This window comes from Pipistrellus hanaki (genome assembly GCF_964339955.1).
Source record: "Pipistrellus hanaki genome assembly, chromosome: 3".
In the NCBI taxonomy this organism is placed as follows: domain Eukaryota; kingdom Metazoa; phylum Chordata; class Mammalia; order Chiroptera; family Vespertilionidae; genus Pipistrellus; species Pipistrellus hanaki.
In genome coordinates, this window is record NC_140505.1 from 75119426 (window position 1) to 75137766 (window position 18341).

The following is an 18341-nucleotide window of genomic DNA, read 5'->3' on the forward strand; positions in this document are numbered from 1 at the left end:
TTGTTCATCTTGGTTCTATTTTTCTCCCTTGATATTGGATTTGTTCAAATACCTGATGATCCTTGGCTATTGATTTATGTTTATGAAGACCAAGTTGATTAATATAAGTGGCCTTCCTCAGCAGTTTGGTAGGCTTGGTTCAAAGTTTAATTGAATATCAATTAATATTCAAAAGGATTCTAAAAGTATTATTGGTGGTCTTTGAATATATAAGTGGGCCATGTCAATAGTCATGTCTTCCTAAGCATGGAGCGCAGAGGCAGGCTTTGGACCTCCAAAGTCTAGTAGTAGAGTACTATGTGTAACTGCGCCCCTCTCCAGCCTTCTGAGATTGGAAATGTAATCTGTTGGTACTCTTCTTTGTTTCTCTTCAGATCTACCACCCACAGTAAGATGCAACACAGATTTTTAACCTGAGAGCTAAAGCAGCATGTGGCAGGCTCCTTATGATCTGTATTAATGGAGTTAGGAATGGATTAGTTCTAGTTTAATTACTCTGATATTATTTTTTTCTACTGGTTTACTCTGAATTTAGTGTGTTTTTTCCCCTTAATTTCTGAGAAGTATTTCTCTTTTTCCTCTGGGGATTAGGGTTGCTGTGACTTTTGAGTATGTGCAATCTTATCTGTTTTCAGTCATCCAGGATTTCTTTAAACTTTCTGTTTTTCTACTTGTCCCATTTCTTGTTTTCTAGGCCTATTATGGATTTTTGTTGTTTAAAATAACTCTGTCCTCATTTCAAGGTCACTTTGGAAAGCAAAATATATAAATTATTTAGTCTGCTGTTTTGAACCATTACCCTTTTGTTTGGTTTTTAAAGTATTAATGTATATTATTGACTCAGCTAATGTCTAATTATCCCTATTTTTTCCTCCGGAGGGGATAAAAAACAAGTAATTTATCTTCTTTTGAGGTTTTTATTTTCCTATATGTGAATTTTTCTTTTTACTTGAATACAGTTTTTCAAACTGAACTTCTATTGTTTATATTTAAGCAAAATTCATGGAAATAACATTAATTAAAATCGTCCTTCTATGGCTCTATAAATTAAATAATTATTGTACATAATAAAAGTTTACAATTTATGGTAAATAAGACAATGGAATGATATAGTTCTCTGGTAGTCTGGAAGGTTTTTTGTATTCTAAGCTATTGACTGAGTAAAATAGCGTGATTTTTGTAACTTGATTCATTTCATATATGCATCCTTCAATAATTCATTTCATATATGCACTACAGCATTTAATGCTAATTTTAGAAGGAAAACAATGTTAATTTCTATTGTTTATATACAAAGTTGGGCAAACGTAGGTCAATAGTTGTGAGTACATGAAGCAATTCATTCTTGTATTGTTATTTATTCTTATATATTTTTTCATATGAACAACTGTAAACCTACTTTTGCTCACCCCTGTATATGCTTTATGTATAGAAATATAAAATAATGTGTAAAGTTCAAAGTGTATATCAAATAGACAGCATAATAAAACTAGTGGAATTCCATTGTTTTTGTTCTTGTAAATTTTATTAGAAATATATAACCCCCTACTTTGTCTTTTTTATTATATTGTTGTTCTTTATTATAATAATCTTATGTTTGTGAATCTAAATATTTCCTTAGCCCACTAGTGTTGTCAAAAATGATTCTGCATTGTGTTATATTTATATATCCTAATGTAATGCAATATTGGTGTATTATTTGTAAGCTTGAAAGGGCCTTTTAGTTTATTTAAGGGAGGAATCAAGGGATACTTTGTGCTTGCTTATGACACAGATACTAATTTAAATTGAATAATATATTTAAAAACTAATAACATTTTATTCTATTTAAAATTATGTAATATATGACCTAAATTTTATATGAGTTTAGAAGGCATGATTTTCACTGAAGAAATGTGTAACATGAGCATTTTTTTTGCTTTCTGTCTGCTTTTCAGTATAAAGTTCTCAAATGTTAAATTTCTATTCTCAAAATGATCTAGTTCTTTTAGAAGGGTTATAATGATTGTACAATACATATACAGATTGACTTACTCATCAAGTAGGTGTATGTTTTAGGCTATGAGCCTCATCCAAATGTAGTTTAGTCTTTTCTGAGTTTCTCCTTTTTTTCATATCCCGCATTTAGTCCTCGAAGCAAATGTTAGTTCTGTTTTCAAAATACATCCAGAATTTGACCACTTTTCACTTCCTCCTTTACATTAATTCATACCACCATCATCTCTTATCTAGATTATTGTTATGCCCTCTTAACTGGTCTATTGCTCCTACTGTGTCATCTTTCTTTTTATTCTGTACATGGCAGCTGTTGGAGGAATCCTTTCAAAACAAAGTCAAATTGTGTTACTTCAGTGCTCTGGCTTCTGAGAATAAAATTCTAAACTATTTCCATTGTATAAGGCCTTCCACAATTTGGCCCTATTTACCTCTCTAATACTACTCTCCTTGCTCGTGTGATCTTTCAATCCAGTTTTTTCTGGCATTACCTATTTATTATCCTGATATCCTCCCCACTTTGTCAGTTTCTCTATCAGTCTGTCTAGTAGTTCAAAACAATGTCAGTCATATCACATGAACTGATTTGGTCAAGGTCAATGAGAAAATTACTGTAAGACTTAGAAAAAGATCAAGCCTTTTGCTTTTACTAACCTCATATTCTTTCAGTTATATCTAAGTATAGAGAAATTATTATATTTGACAGTTAAAAAATTGGTAACATTTTTTAGGTGTTCATCTTGCTATTAGTAAAGGATCATTGTTTAGTGCCCCTCCCCCCTATAATTTCAAGTGACTTCTAGTAAAATGTGTTCTTACTGCAACTATGTGAGGAGGTTGAGGTCATGCCTCAATAATTAATTAATTCATATATTATTTCTTGCTCTATTTTTTGTGTGCAGAGCCTTTCATCCTACTATAAAGGAGGATTTGAACAGAAAATGAGTAAGCGAGAAGCTAGTCTTATTTTGGGTGTAAGGTAAGTGTGCTGCATAAGTATTATTTTGTTTGTGTCCAAGCTTATATTTAAAAAGGAGAAAATGTAACAGTAAAGTTATTCTTATATTTTAAATTATGAATAGGAAACAGAGGAGAAAATATCAAATTTTTACATTTTAAAATCTCTAAGAGAAAATCTCACACTCCTAAAAAAAAATCAGGCAAAGTTGTAATGTGTCTTCATTCTGTAACAATGAGCTATTATATTTCTTCCTTTTCATTAAAAAAAAAATTGATTTGAGAGAGAGGAAGCCGGGACAGAGAGAGAATAAGAGAGAGAAATATTGATTTGTTGTTCCACTAATTGATATATTCGTTGGTTGTTTCTTGTATGTGCCCTGACTGGGGATTGAACCCACAACCTTGATGTATTGGGACAGTACTCTAACCAACCAAGCTATCTGGCCAGTGCTCAGTAGCTATTATATTTCAATATTAAAGTTTAAAGAATTATCATAATATCCCTCATTATGATACTGAGTTATTTCTGGATTCAGTTTTATAATTTGATATGTATCATATTTTCTATGGACTCTGTTTCACAATTATTTTCTAGTTCTGCAATTTGACATTTAGCATATTTCCTTATATTTGTTTCACCTTTTATCCATTTACTAGAGGCCCTGTGCAGGGATTTGTGCACCCATTGGGTTCCCTCTGCCTGGCCTGTGCCATCTTGCAATCCTGCACCCCTTGGGGGATATCAGACTGCCACTTTCGGCCCAATCCCCACAGACTAGGCTGAGGGATCCCACTGATACACGAATCCATGCACTGGGCCTCCAGTATGCATATAAGATTTTTGGTTAATCTCTTTCCGCCCTCCCCCCACTTTTCTTCTGAAATTCATCAGTCTGTTCCATGTTTTCATGCCTGTGTGTTGAGCATCTTGCCCCCTAGTGGTCAGTGCATATCATAACTAGTGTTCGAACGGTCGCTTAGGCTTTTATATATATATACCAGAAGCCTGGTGCACGAAATTTATGCACGGGGGGGAGGGTGTCGCTCAGCCCAGCCTGCACCCTTTCTAATCTGGAACCCCTCGGGGATGTCCAACTGACCATTTAGGCCTGATCCCACAATCTAGGACTGCTGGTTTCCAACTGCTCACCTGTCTGCCTTCTTGATTACTCCTAACTGCTTCTGCCTGCTAGCATGATCCCCCCCTAACCACTTCCCTGCCAGCCTGATTGATGCCTAACTGCCCTTCCCTGGAGGCCTGGTCACCTCTAACTGCACTCCCCTGCAGGCCTGGTCACCCCCAACTGTCCTTTCCTGCAGGCCCGGTCACCCCCAACTTCTCTCCTCTGCCGGCCTGGTCACATCTAACTGCCCTCCCCTGCAGGCTTGATCGCCCCCAACTGCCCTTCTCTGCCAGCCTGGTCCCTCCTAACTACCCTCCCCTGCTGACCTGATTGCCCATAACTGCCCTCCCTTGCAGGCCTGGTCCCTCTCAACTTCCCTCTCCTGCTGGCCATCTTGTATCCACATGGGGGCAAGATCTTTGACCATATGGAGGCAGTCATCTTGTGTGTTGGAGTGATGGTCAATCTGCATATTACTCTTTTATTAGATAGGATAGAGACCTGGTACATGAGTGGGGGCCAGCTGGTTTGCCCTGAAGGGTGTTCAGATCAGGGTGGGGGTTCCCTTGGGGCATGGGATGGCCTGGGTGAGGGGCCTGTGGTGGTTTTCAGGCTGGCCACACCCCCCCACCACCCCCTGTGACCCAAGTGGAGACTCTGGGTATCTGGGGTTTATTTATCTTCCACTCCATGTTGCCTCCTCCTCACTCCATGTTGCCACCATTTCTGTTGGCATTTATTTATCTTCTATAATTGAAACTTTGTAACATTAAGAGGAAGCCTGGGCCAGCTAGGGCTACAGAAAGTTGGCTTCCTCCATTGTCAGGGGCAACCCTAGCCTCCTGCTCTCCGCAGCTCCGTGATTGCCATCATTTCTGTTGGGATTAATTTATCTTCTATAATTGAAACTTTGTACCCTTGAGTGGAGGCCTGGTCTACAGGTGTGTGGGAAACTTGGCTTCCTCCATTGCCAGGGAAACCCATGCCTCCCTCCTATTCACACCATGGCTGTAGCCATCTTGGTTGGGGTTAATTTGCATATTAGCTCTGATTGGCTGGTGGCCTTGGCTGTGGGTGTAGCAGAGTGGTGGTTAATTTGCATATTGCTATTTTATAAGGTAGGATATACATATATATGTGAATATGTGTATATGTATCTGTGTGTGTGTATATATGTGTGTGTGTGTGTGTGTGTGTGTGTGTGTGTATGTGTGTGTGTGTGTGTGTGTGTGTGTGTGTGTGTGTATTAAAAGCTTAAAGGCAGGCGGACATACCTGAGGGGTCCTGGATTGTGAGAGCATGCAGGCTGGGCTGAGGACCACCCCTCTCCCAATGCACAAATTTTGTGCACCGGGCCTCTAATCTATATAGTGACCATCGCAACTGAACAGGCAACCAGGCTGGCAGAGAGGGGCAGTGAGGGGCAAGTAGGCTGGCGGGAGGGCAGTTGGGGGCGACCAGGCTGGCAGGAGGGGTCAGTAAGGAGTGAGCAGGCAAGCGGGGGGAGGGAGGGAATTATGGGCGACCAGGCCAGCATGAGGGACAGTTGTGTGTGACCAGGCCATGGGGGGCGGGGAAAGTTAGGAGTGAGCCAGTGGTCCCGGATTGTGAGAGGGATGTCCAACTGCCAGTTTAGGCCTGATCCTACAGTCAGTCAGACATCCCCTGAGGGGTCCTGGGTTGGAGAGGGTGTAGGCTGGGCCGAGTGAGTCCCCCGCTCCCATGCACTGGGCCTCTACTATAAAATAAAGAACTAGGATTCTTCCATCTTGTTTAATCTTTATAACAACAGGCACATGTATTAAGGTCCTAGGGGTTTAAAGAAAAGGGGATAAACCTTGCATAATTTTACTACTTTCATCCCAAAGCTAACCACTAGGAGTCTGATCATTATTTTCTTAAAGATAGAATACTTTGAATGACCATATATGTGCATATGAACTTTCCACTGACTTCAATCTAGTTCATTGGTTGGTGGACCTTAGTGTATGTAATGCTTATGTAATTTTATATACAAACCCATATGCATTGTTATTATAGGCAATCCAAATGATTTTCAAGGATAATTTTGACAGAAGTGCTAAATATTGTCTTATTTGTTAAATTAAAGCTTAATATCCAGAATAAGGTGCAACTTAACATATCTACTTCCTCCCAAAAAAATGCATACAATAAAAATTTGAATGAGTAGCCTGCATTTGATTAGCTTTATAAAATAGTTTTTAAAGCTTCCCTTTTTTTTTTTTTATTAAAATGCTCATATTTACTAATACAGAGCCTTTATTTTTTCAAGGACTTTAACTTTTTACTGCCATTATTTACAATAGGAGGGTGGTATAAAATGCATTAAGCACCTATTGCACATGTAATACTAGATAGTATTTTAAGATCTGCCCTTCAGGAGTTTAGTTTCTAAGAAACCTAAGGAGACATGTCAAATATATACATAAAACTAGGAAACATAATATAGGAAGTGTTATAGAGCAAAAGGGGGGGGGAATTATAAATGTAGATTAGATATAGTAAACTAAATCATATTAGAATTTTTCACAGTAACATTTTTTTTATTCTTGATAGGCAATTAAACAATAAAGTGTTCATTGTCCTGGTACAATGTTAATGATTTTTCTCTCAAAATTTGGTAGTCTTTGTCTTTTTGTCTGGGGAGGACTCTACAAACCAAAAGTAAGTTTGAAATGATCCCTAAAAAACTTCTACAAACAGCCAAAAGGAATACCCATAAGACTTTATATTAAAATACTTATTACTTATTTGTTATTTATTAATATTTTTAAAGTACCCCTATCCCCAGTTTTACTGAGATATAATTGGCATATGACATTGTACATTACTTTAAGGTGTACAACATAATGATTTGATATTCTTTATAATAATAAAAGTGTAACATGCTAATTAGACCAAATGTCCTTCCTTCGGATGTCCTTCCTTCAGATGTCCTTCCTTTTGGACGAAGCGGCATTAGCAGAGGCCCCCAGCCATGGTGATGGCAGGTGGCGGCCGAGGTAGACATGGCTGCTGCGGCAACGGGGCCAAAGGCCCTTGCACAAATTTCACGCAGTGGGCCTGTCATATTATAATAAATGCCTAATATGCTAAGTGTCTGACCATTCAACCGTTCAACCAGTCGCTATGATATGAACTGACCACCAGAAGGCAGATGTTCTGATTGGTAGGTTAGCTGGCTGTTGGGGTCCAGCCAATCAGGACTGGATGAGACGGGCTAGACACACCTTGGAGCCCTCCCGTGGTCCCTCCTTGATCCCTGTTGGCCCCAATCAGGCCTAGGTAACATGGGCTGGACACACCCTAGAACCCTCCCACCCTTCCTCTCCAGCCCTGATCATGCACCAGTGGGGTACCTTGGCCTGGCCTGTGATCTCTCATAATCCGGTACTCATTGGGGGTTATCGGAGAGCTAGTTTCGGCCCTATCCCCAGGAGCCAGGCCAAAGGACCCCACCAGTGTATGAATCCTTGCACCAGACCTCTAGTATGTATATGTTACAAAATGATTATCACAGTAAGTTTAGTTAACATCCTTTAGTTAACATCATATAATTACAGTGCTGTTTTTTTTTTTCTTGTGATGAGAACTGTTAAGATGTACTGTCTTAGGAACTTAGAAATATATAAACAGCATTGTTAACTATCACCATGCCGCACATTCCATCCCTGAGACTTACTTATAACTAGAATATGTACCATTTCATCCATACTCCCCCACCTCTGGCTTCTACCAGTCTGTTCTCTGTTTCTGTAAGTTCAGCTTTTTTAGATACCACAAAAAAGTGAGATCATACACAGTATTTGTCTTTCTCTGACTTGTTTCACTTAGCATAATGTTCTCAAGGTCCATCTCATGTTGTCACAAATGGCAAGATTTTCTTTTTATGACTGAGTAATATTTCATTTTACATATATACAGAAGTGGAATTGCTGGATCACATGGTAGTTTTATGTTTAATTTTTTGAGGTACCTCCATTACTTTTCCATAGTGGCTGTACCAATTAACACTCCCACTAACAGTGTGCAGGGCTTTCCTTATCTCCACATTCATTCCAACACTTGTTATTTATTTATTTATTTATTTATTTATTTTTAATGATGATGTGAGGTGTGATATCTCATGGTGGTTTTCATTTTCATTTCCCTGATGATTAGTGATGTTGAATATCTTTCATGTCCTTGTTGGCTGTTTATCTGTATGTCTTCTTTGGGGAAAATGTCTGTTCAGGTCCTCTGCCCATTTTTTAATTGGCTTGTTTTTCTGAAACTTAGTTTTATAAAGTTCTTTAAATATTTTGAATATTCACCCCTTATTGGATGTATGATTTGCAAATTAAACAGATTCAGTAGGTTTTCTTTTTATTTGTTGATGGTTTCCTTTGCTGTGCAAAAACTTTTTAGTTGGTTCTAATCCCATTTGTTTTTTGCTTTTGTTTTTTCTTAAGGAGATTGATCCAAAAAATATAGCTAATACTGATATCAAAGAGTTTACTTCCTGTGTTTTTTTCTAGGAGTTCTGTGGTTTCAATTCTTATGTTTAAGTCTTTAATCCATTTGAATTTATTTTTTGTAAATGGTATAAGATAGCAATCTATTTTTTTAGTTTAATGTATTTTAATAGCAAACTTACAGGAACAGCACAGAAGACAGACAACAATAAAACATATACTTCCATGTAGGACAACTAAGTTAGAAAAGCATAGTGAATGGACGGAATCTACTGTATGATAAAAATGCTACTAACACCATTTAGTTGATATCAATAAGAAATTTACTTGTTTTTAAAAAATCCAAATGCTGTCATTGTCCAGAAAAATTTAACAAGTTTATTTATATTGTTATAAAGTTGAACTGCTGAAATTTGTTCACTGAAACATTTGACTTGCATTAATGCTTTATGTCCCCACATTAATATTAATAAAAATTCACACACAAATGAAAATGGAAAAATTGCCAATACCTGATTTCTGTCCCCTGTTTTCAACTTGGGAAAGTACTTAGGTACTTTTTGACCCTATGGGAAATACAAAAACATCTAAGGTTCAGAACTACCAATAGCAGGAAGAAGAGAAATTTTTTTTAAAGAATGAAATGTTTTCCATCATAGTGGATTCTTAAGCATGTTCTCCACACATTTGGTGTGCTAACTGGATGTCTTTTGGCATAATTGTTACACGTTTGGCATGGATAGCACACAGGTTGGTGTCTTCAAAAAGGCCAACCAGATAGGCCTCACTTGCCTCCTGCAAAGCACCAATTGCTGCACTTTGGAAGCACAGGTCTGTTTTGAAGTCCTGAGCAATTTATCGCACCAGACGCTGGAAGGGAAGTATGCAAATCAGAAGTTCAGTGGACTTCTGATAAGGTCTCATATCATGAAGTGCCGTGGTACCAGGCCAGTGGAGAGCACACTCTTTCGAGTGGCTTTGGTAAGAGTTGATTTGCGGGCAGTCTGCTTGGTATGAGCCATGGTACAGAGACCTCTTTACTTACGCCCTTCTCCTTTGGCTTTAGCTCGGCAAGCTGGAGGCAGTGCAGGCTTTGGAGAGCAAAGGCGGCTGCGAACACATTTCAGCAATCTATTTTTATTCTTTTGCATGTAGCTTTCAAAGACTGTCATTTCCCCCTTGGATATTGCCTGTGTTTTCTACCTGTTTACTACCTGTGTTTTCTTCTAGGAGTTTTATGGTTTTGGGTCTTACATTTAGGTCTTTAATTCATTTTGAGTTTATTCTTATATAAGGTTTAAGAAGGTGGTCTAGTTTCATTTTTTATGTATCTGTGCAATCTTCCCAGTACCATTAATTCAATAGACTGTCTTTACCCCATTTTATACACTTGCCTCCTTTGTCATCTATTGACTGACCATATAAGCATGGGTTTATTTCTGAGCTCTATATTCTGTTCCATTGATCTACATGTCTGTTTTTATGCCAATACCATGCTATTTTGGTCACTAGAGTATTATAGTATAGTTTGATATCAGGTAGTGTGAAACCTTCAGCTTTGTTTTTATTTCTCAAGATTGCTGTGGCTGTTCAGGGTCTTTTGTTATTCCGTGTAAATTTTAGTATTTGTCCTGGTTTGGTGAAAAATACCATTGCTGTTTTAATAAAAATCACATTGAATCTATAAATTGCTTTAGCTAGTATGGGCACTTTAAAAATGCTAATTTTTCCTATCCATAATGTAAGAAACATGCCTCTGATTTATTTTCATAGAAAAGAAACAGCATGTGGCCAGGCAGCTACTGAATTTCTGCAGAGCAAACAGTATGTGGGGTGGGGAGAGGACACTTTGGCTGATAGCACATGTTCTAGGAAGATTCCCCTAGACCCGTGGTCGGCAAACTGCGGCTCGTGAGCCACATGTGGCCCTTTGGCCCCTTGAGTGTGGCTCTTCCACAAAATACCACGACCTGGGCTAGTCTATTTTGAAGAAGTGAGGTTAGAAGAAGTTTAAGTTTAAAAAATTTGGCTCTCAAAAGAAATTTTAAACGTTGTACTATTGATATTTGTCTCTGTTGACTAATGAGTTTGCCGACCACTGCCCTAGACAAAGGGAAGTGAAGGCAACTAGAAAAGGCCCCAGCCCATATTTTCAATAACCAACGGAAGACAGCAAAACCTAGGCAACCTATTAGGAAATAGGTGACTAAATAGTACTCAGCCAATGAGGAATTGGAAGAGAGCCTAAATAAATAGACTATGTTCCCTGCCCCACATGTGTTCCTGTAAATGGTCGCCCACTCTCGAGTGTTATTAAGTTACATTTTCGCCATGCTTCTGTTTCCTCGTCCATCATTTGAAATTTGAAGAGGTGAGACATTTTTCACAATTAGTATGGTATATAATTTCATTTATTTGTATCTTCAATGTCTTATAATTTTCCAAGTATTCCATGTATTTTATATCTCTGATTAAATTTATTACTAGGTATTTTATTTTTTGATGTAATTATAAATGGATTGTTTTTTTAATTTCTCTTTCTGATAGGTAAATATATAGTTCATGTATATAAATGAAACCTATTTTTGAATATTAATTTTCTCTCCTGCTGCTCTACTGAATTAATTTTTTTGGGCTATAATTGTTTTTTGGTGGAATCTGTAGGATTCTCTATATATTGTATTATGTCAACTGCAAATAATTACATTTTTACTTATTTCCAATTATGATCCCTTTCATTTCTTTTTCTTATTTAATTGCTGTGGCTAGGGCTTCCAATACTTCTAAAAAAAATATATATATATATATATATATATATATATATATATATATATATATATATATGACGCACACTGACGACCAGGGGGCAGACGCTTAACGCAGGAGCAGTCAAGCTGAGGTGACTTTCCTCTTAGAACTCTTGGGTGTTGCACCCTGAACCAGAGAGGAAGGAGCCTTATTCCAGTGTGTGTCATCTGAGAACTGCCCTCAGCAATCCGGGACCCCTCTGGGGATGTCGGAGAGCCAGTTTTCTTGATCCCTACAGGCCAGGCCAAGAGACCCCACCTGCTAATGATATTCCCATCTACATATGATATTCAGGCCGAGGCGCTGCCCCAAATGCAGCTGGCCAGGGAGGTACTGCAGGAGGTTGGTTCCAGGGTTTGGCCCATCTCACCCAGTTACACGCTGCCAGCTACCTAATTAATTTCCTTTCAATGTGCATGAATCCGTGCACTGGGGCACTAGTATCTTAAATAAAAGTGGTGAAAGTGGACAGCGTTGTCTGTTCCTGATCCTAAGGAAAGCACTTTTAGCTTTTCTCCATTGAGTATGATATTAACTGTGGGTTTGTCATATATGGCTTCTTTATGCTGAGGTATGTTCTCTCTATTCTCACTTTGCTAAGAGTTTTTTATTATAAGTTGATGCTGTGTTATGTCAGATATTTTTTTCTGTATCTATTGACATGATCATATTATTTTTATGATTTATTTTGTTGATGTGGTATATCATGTTAATTGATTTGCAGATATTGAACCTGTTAGGAGGTTCTTATTAATTAAATTGCATTACTAGTACTCGGTCTATCCATAATTTCTCTTTCTTTATCATTTAGTCTTGGTAGGTTGTTAGTTTCTAAATATCGTAGGTTGTCCAGTTTGTTGGCATATAATTATTCATAGTAGGCTCTTATGATCCTTTGTATTTCTGTTTTATATTTTATTTTATTTTTTTTTCTTGGTGAGTCTAGCTAATGGTTTGTCTATTTGTTTATATTTTCAATAAAACAGCTCTTAATTTTACTGCTCTTTTTTGTTGTCTTATTACTCTCCATTTCATTTATTTTCTTTCTGACCTTTATTGTTTTCTTCCTTTAATTAACTTTGGACTTAGTTTGTTCCTTTTTTACAGTTTTTTGAAGTGTAAAGTTAGGTGGTTTATGTGAACTCTTTCTTTCCTCTTAATGTAGTAGTTTATTGCTATAAACTTTCCTCTTAGAACTTCCATTTTTATTGGCCTCAAGGTATTTTTTTATTTCTCTTTTGATTTTTTTCTTTAACTCAAGACATATTTATTTTATTTATAGAAGAATATTTTAAATGCTTATTTAGCAACTGATAGTACACTTTAACATGCTTGGTTAGTTGTTGTTTAACTCCAGGAGGTTAGAAGTAGCAAGTAACTGGCAAGGAATTGAAACAGTGGTAGAATCATGGATTGACAACTGAAAGCAAGGGAGTCAGCATTCATTCAAAACAGATTAAAGTTAAATGAATAGCATTGGACAACTATTTAGTAGAAGGGCAAGCAATTTTAATTCTTTCTTTGTACCTAATTAATGGTCATGCTAATGCTTTTGAGTTATTTAAGAAATGTTTAATTGGGTTATTTATACTCCATTTTCAAAGTAGGATATATATATATATATAATTCATTAGCATTCTTTATATTTATAACTAGTGACCCAGTGCACAAATTCATGCATATTGAAAAGAAATTAATTAGAAGAAAGATTTGTGTGATAATTATATTACTGCAGAAAAATTACATGTCAAAATAGTATTATAATATAGTATTATAAAGTTAAAACATGCATTCGATTGGCACCAACAAGAGCTTTATATGTATGAAGCATGTGCGAGCCAACATTTATTTTTAAACAAAATTAGTGCATGGGTCTGGGCACTAGAAGCTGCCGAATGCCGGCTGGGACCTCCTTTCCCCTTGGCTGCCTGCCACCACTGCCCCCTGGTGGTCAGCACACGTCCAACTTCCACTAGGTTGAACTCCTGCCCATGTAGACAATTTGCATATTAGCCTTTTATTATAGGATTGCCAATGCACATCATAGGTACTGGCTGGTCAGACGTATAACTACAATTCTCTGAATACTAACTATATGCTTGTCATACTAATCTCTTTACTTATATTATCTAATTTTCCCTTAAGGTAATCCTGAAATTTATTTTAGTATTTCCTTTTTCCATATGAGGAAAGTGTAATATATGAGGAAATTAACTAAACAAAACAAATTGTATGACTAATGAATGGTGGAATCAGGATTTTGAAGATTTTTCTGAATATTTCTATAAGTACCTGCTTTTATCAGCATGAATCACTCATACAAATTAAATTACTTTGAGCTTAACAACATCCAACCTGGACTTTGTCAGGTACTATTATTCTTATTTGAGACCCAGATTATTTGAGTACCTTAGATAAGATCTAAGTAGCAATGCCAGGATTTTGTTGTTCTTGTTCTTTTTTTTTTTTTTCTTGTTTAAAAAATGTATTAATGAGAAACATTGCTAATACTAGATAAATTAGATGTTACCAAAATAGTTTTAGGTTTATTTAACTTTCTTTAATTATTGTTTAGAGCATAGATTCTGGCAGCCAAGCTTTTCCCATAGAGTTCTCAGAAAGTTAAATAAATTTTGAGCTATGACTTGTTTTGAGATGCTCTGTTGAAGCATAATAATAAACTATTATGGGACACCTGTTACACAGCAGGCACCATTTTAGCACTTCATTGGCATTAACTAATGCTTACAGTTGCTCTACTAGGAATATGTTTTTCCTTTGTTTTATAATGAAGAAACTGAAGCACAGTGAGTTAACAAATTGGCCAAGGTTAACCCATTCCAAATGGCAGTGGGATTAACATCCAGCAGTCTAGTAGCTCTGGAGTCCAAATACCTGTCTTTTATACTCTACACTGAGTGGCCAGATTATTATGCATTCAGAGATTATAATAATCTGGCCACTCAGTGTATATACTGCCTTTCTCACAAATAATTTGAAGCATGCATTTTCAAACTTTCAGTATAGTCTATATTGTTTTATTTCTTAAATGGGTTGATAATAATGACTGATATTACAAAGGACTGAAGAAAAATACATGCAGCATTGAATCAGGTGGTTATTGGAATTAAGTGATGGGCTGTAATTTCATATGTATCCACAAGATGGTGAAATCCTCATTACTTTTTAATTTCTTGAAATCCATATAAACTATTAATTTATAATTTGACACCATTTCTTATAAGCACTTTAATTTCTCTTTACAGTCCATCTGCTGGCAAGGCCAAGATTAGAACAGCTCACAGGAGAATCATGATTTTGAATCACCCTGATAAAGGTAAGTAAAATTCTTACTTTGTATAATATGAGGATTAGAATCTGCTCTAAATTCCTTTCAGTTTACTTTAACTCATTATAAATGATTTATAGTTTAAATGGAAGATTATATGCCATTGTATTGTGATGTTTCTTATAATAAACTAGAGGCCCAGTGCACGGAAGTCCCTTAGCCTGGCCTGCGCCCTCTTGCAATCTGGGACCCCTCAGGGATGTTAGAGATCTGGTTTCAGCTCGATCCCCAAAGGCCAGGCTGAGGGACCCCACCAGTGCACCCATCATGCATTGGGCCTCTATTAGGCATATGAGATATTTGATTAATCTCTTCCCACCCTCCCCACTTCCCCCTTTCCCTCTGAGATTCACCAGTCTGTTCTATGTTTCCATGCCTGTGGTTTCAGCTCCTACATTGAGCTTCTGCTCCCCGGTGATCAGTGCGCAGCATAGCTCCCGGCCAGTTGGATGGGTCAGCAGGTCAATTAGGCTTTTATATATATACTAGAGGCCCGTTGTACGAAATTCGTGCACTGGGCGGGGGCGGGGAGGTGTCCCTCAGCCCAGCCTGCACCCTCTCCAAATTGAGACACCTCGAGGGATGTCCAACTGACTGCCCCTCTCACAATCTAGGACTGCTGGTTCCCAACCGCTCGCCTGCCTGCCTGCCTGATTGCCCCTAATCACTTCTGCCTGCCAGCCTGATCAACCCCTAACTACTCCCCTGCCAGCCTGATCAATGCCTAACTGCTTCCCTGCTGGCCAATTGGCCCTAACTGCCCTCCCCTGCAGCCCTGGTCACCCCCAACTGCCCTCCTTTGCCAGCCTGGTCGCCCATAACTGTCCTCCCTTGCAGGCCTGGTCACCCTTATCTTCCCTCCCCTGTAGACCATCTTGTGATGGCTATCTTGTGTCCACATGGAGGTGGCTATCTCTGATCACATGGGGGCAGCCATTTTGTGTGTTGGAGTAATGGCCTATTAGCATATTACCTCTTTATTACAGGACTAGAGATCCAGTGCACAACAATCATGCACTGGGGAAGGGAATTCCCTCAGCCTGGCCTGTACCCTTTCACAGCTCAAGAGCCCTTGGGGAATGTCCAACTGACAGTTTAGGCCTGCTCCCTGCCAGTCTTCCATCAACACCACTGTGCTCTCCAGCTGTGAGCTCAGGTTCTTGCTGAATGGCACTCCCCCTGTGGGAGTGCACTGACCACCAGTTGGCAGCTTCTGTGTTAAGCATCTGCCCCCTGGTGGTCAGTGCCTGTCATAGTGACCGGTCATTCCATTGTTCAGTCAATTTGCATATTACCCTTTTATTATATAGGATAGATGAGGCTTTAGATTGAAGTTCAGTGATCCACAGAAGTAGCAGGGGTATCCAAAACTGGTTTGGCTCAGTGGCTAGAGCGTCGGCCTGTGGACTGAAAGGTCCCAGGTTGATTCCAGTCAAGGGCATGTACCTTTGTTGCGGGCATATCCCCCAGTAGGGGGTGTGCAGGAGACAGCTGGTCAATGTTTCTTTCTCATTGATGTTTCTAACTATCCCGCTCCCTTCCTCTCTGTAAAAAAAAAATCAATTAAAAAAATACATATATATATATATATATATATATATATATATATACACACACATATATATAAAAGAAGTAGCAAGGGTATATTCCCAGCTTTTACGAACTTAGTTACTGATTTTTATGTAGGAATACCTCTTTTTGAAGCTGCTAGCATTTTGAGTAAGAAGGACAAAATGTGAGTTGTAGATTTCCTGATTATGTAAACTGATTAGTGCATCATAAATTATATTTGTTTAACCTTAAATATAATAGCACAACATTTAGAGGATGTCCTCTAAATCTCTGAATGTGATATGTCATAGATGATTCTGAATGTCTTAATTTTATTCTGGAAGGCTCTGAGGCTGAGTCATTTATTTTTAACTGGCCAGGTTTTTAATGTAAATTTATCTTACAGAAAGACAATTATTATAACTTTAACTACACTACAGCTGCTTGAGAGTGAAAGCCCATATGTTCATTACTGTTTCTGCTCTAAAATAACAGATGGTAGAAAGTTGCACTGTATTTCAGAAGTCAAGGTGGGGAGTGGAGGGAGAAAAAGGAAGTGCTCCATGGATTCTTAATTTTGACTTTCAGTTTTATAATTATTTTGAAAAAATTAAAAACAAATTTTGGATTCATACCCATCTTAACTGACACCATAAATAAGACTTTTCCCCCCAGCTTTCTCACTTAATTACTTACTATAAAAATTCTTTTTACTATACATTATCTCCTTTGGTTTTTGCTCTTGCTGTTTTTAGTGTGAATAAACAAGGGAAAATTTGGAAATGAGGTTTTTCTTAAAATTTCTAAGCAGCTTGAACAGTTACTGAAAGATCCACTCAACTAATTAACTTTGTATTGTGGACTTTCAGTGTAATTGCCTCAGAAAGAAATATGATTAAGTGCCTCCTTGAAGCCTTCTGTCTCCTAAACATCCTCTGTCCCTTCCAGGTTTAGTGTATGCCCTTCTTTTATTGATTGCAGTAAGATCAAGCACTCATCTTTTAGATGATTGACAGATTATTGATTGTGCCTTCTGGCAAGGAAGCAAGTTCTAAAATGTATCTAAGAGAATATGTATTTTTAGACATGTTCAATAAAAATGTTTATATATCTTATGATCCATTAAATGTTTAAAGAATTAATAACTTGATTTATTCTGAGATTGTATACTTATCAGAGGTAGATTTGTATACTTATCAGAGGTATTGTTGACTGCCTGTAGCATGTTTACTAACATCCTCCTGTGTGTCCCTGTGTGGGTAGCAGGTGTGAGGGCCTGGAAGTAGGAGGCCAGCATTTTTCTGTCATCTGATTTCTAGTTATCAACAGCCTAAACACTTTCCTTAACCTCTCCAGATGTCAATTTCATTATCTACAAAGTGAAGGGATTTATTTTTAAAGCCATTTTTTATTATATGATACATAATATATTTATATACCTATTTAATTAATGAAGAACCTATATCATATTTCTCTTCAGATCACATTTTTAATTTAATAAGATTCTTTTCATCTTTGTTGGATTATTGTTCTCTATAAGAATGTACTGACAACTGTGTACATTTGCTCATATAATTGTTCATTCACACAAAATTTTAAAATATTTGGATTTAAGACACTTCATAAAGTTCCTAAAACTTATTTGTATACACATTCTTAAGAATTCTTTCTCTAGTAAAAAAAAAAAAAAGTGAATTAATGAGTACTGGAACTACTGTAGGGAAAGAAATCATGTATGATAGAGTTGGGAGATGATAGCTTATAAATCTGTAAATTGTCTTGTGAGAAGGAAGGTTGTTTTATTTTGTTTTTAATGGGAAGAAGATAACCAATTTTAAATAAGAATGTCTGATTTTCATTAGAGAGAAAGCCAGGAGTATTTGAGAAAGTATGAGACTGGCAACTCCTTTTTAAAAAAGAAATCATTTAAAATTTTACAGTTACAGTTGACATTCAATATTATATTAATTTCAGGTGTACAGCATAATGGTTAGACATTTATATAACTTACAGAGTGATCCCTGCCCCTGTAAGTGTAGTATCTACTTAGCACCATACATAGTTATTACAGTATTATTG

General features: G+C 37.3%; 1 protein-coding gene across 1 annotated transcript in view; it reads left to right on the forward strand.

Annotated features, from left to right (window-relative positions):
* DNAJC15 (DnaJ heat shock protein family (Hsp40) member C15) overlaps positions 1–18341 on the forward strand; it is a 62504-nt gene that overhangs the window by 31285 nt on the left and 12878 nt on the right. The window contains exons 4-5 of the mRNA XM_084877137.1: positions 2898–2974; positions 14629–14699. Of these exons, the coding sequence (XP_084733263.1) occupies positions 2898–2974; positions 14629–14699 (148 nt within the window). The remainder of the gene's footprint in view (positions 1–2897; positions 2975–14628; positions 14700–18341) is intronic.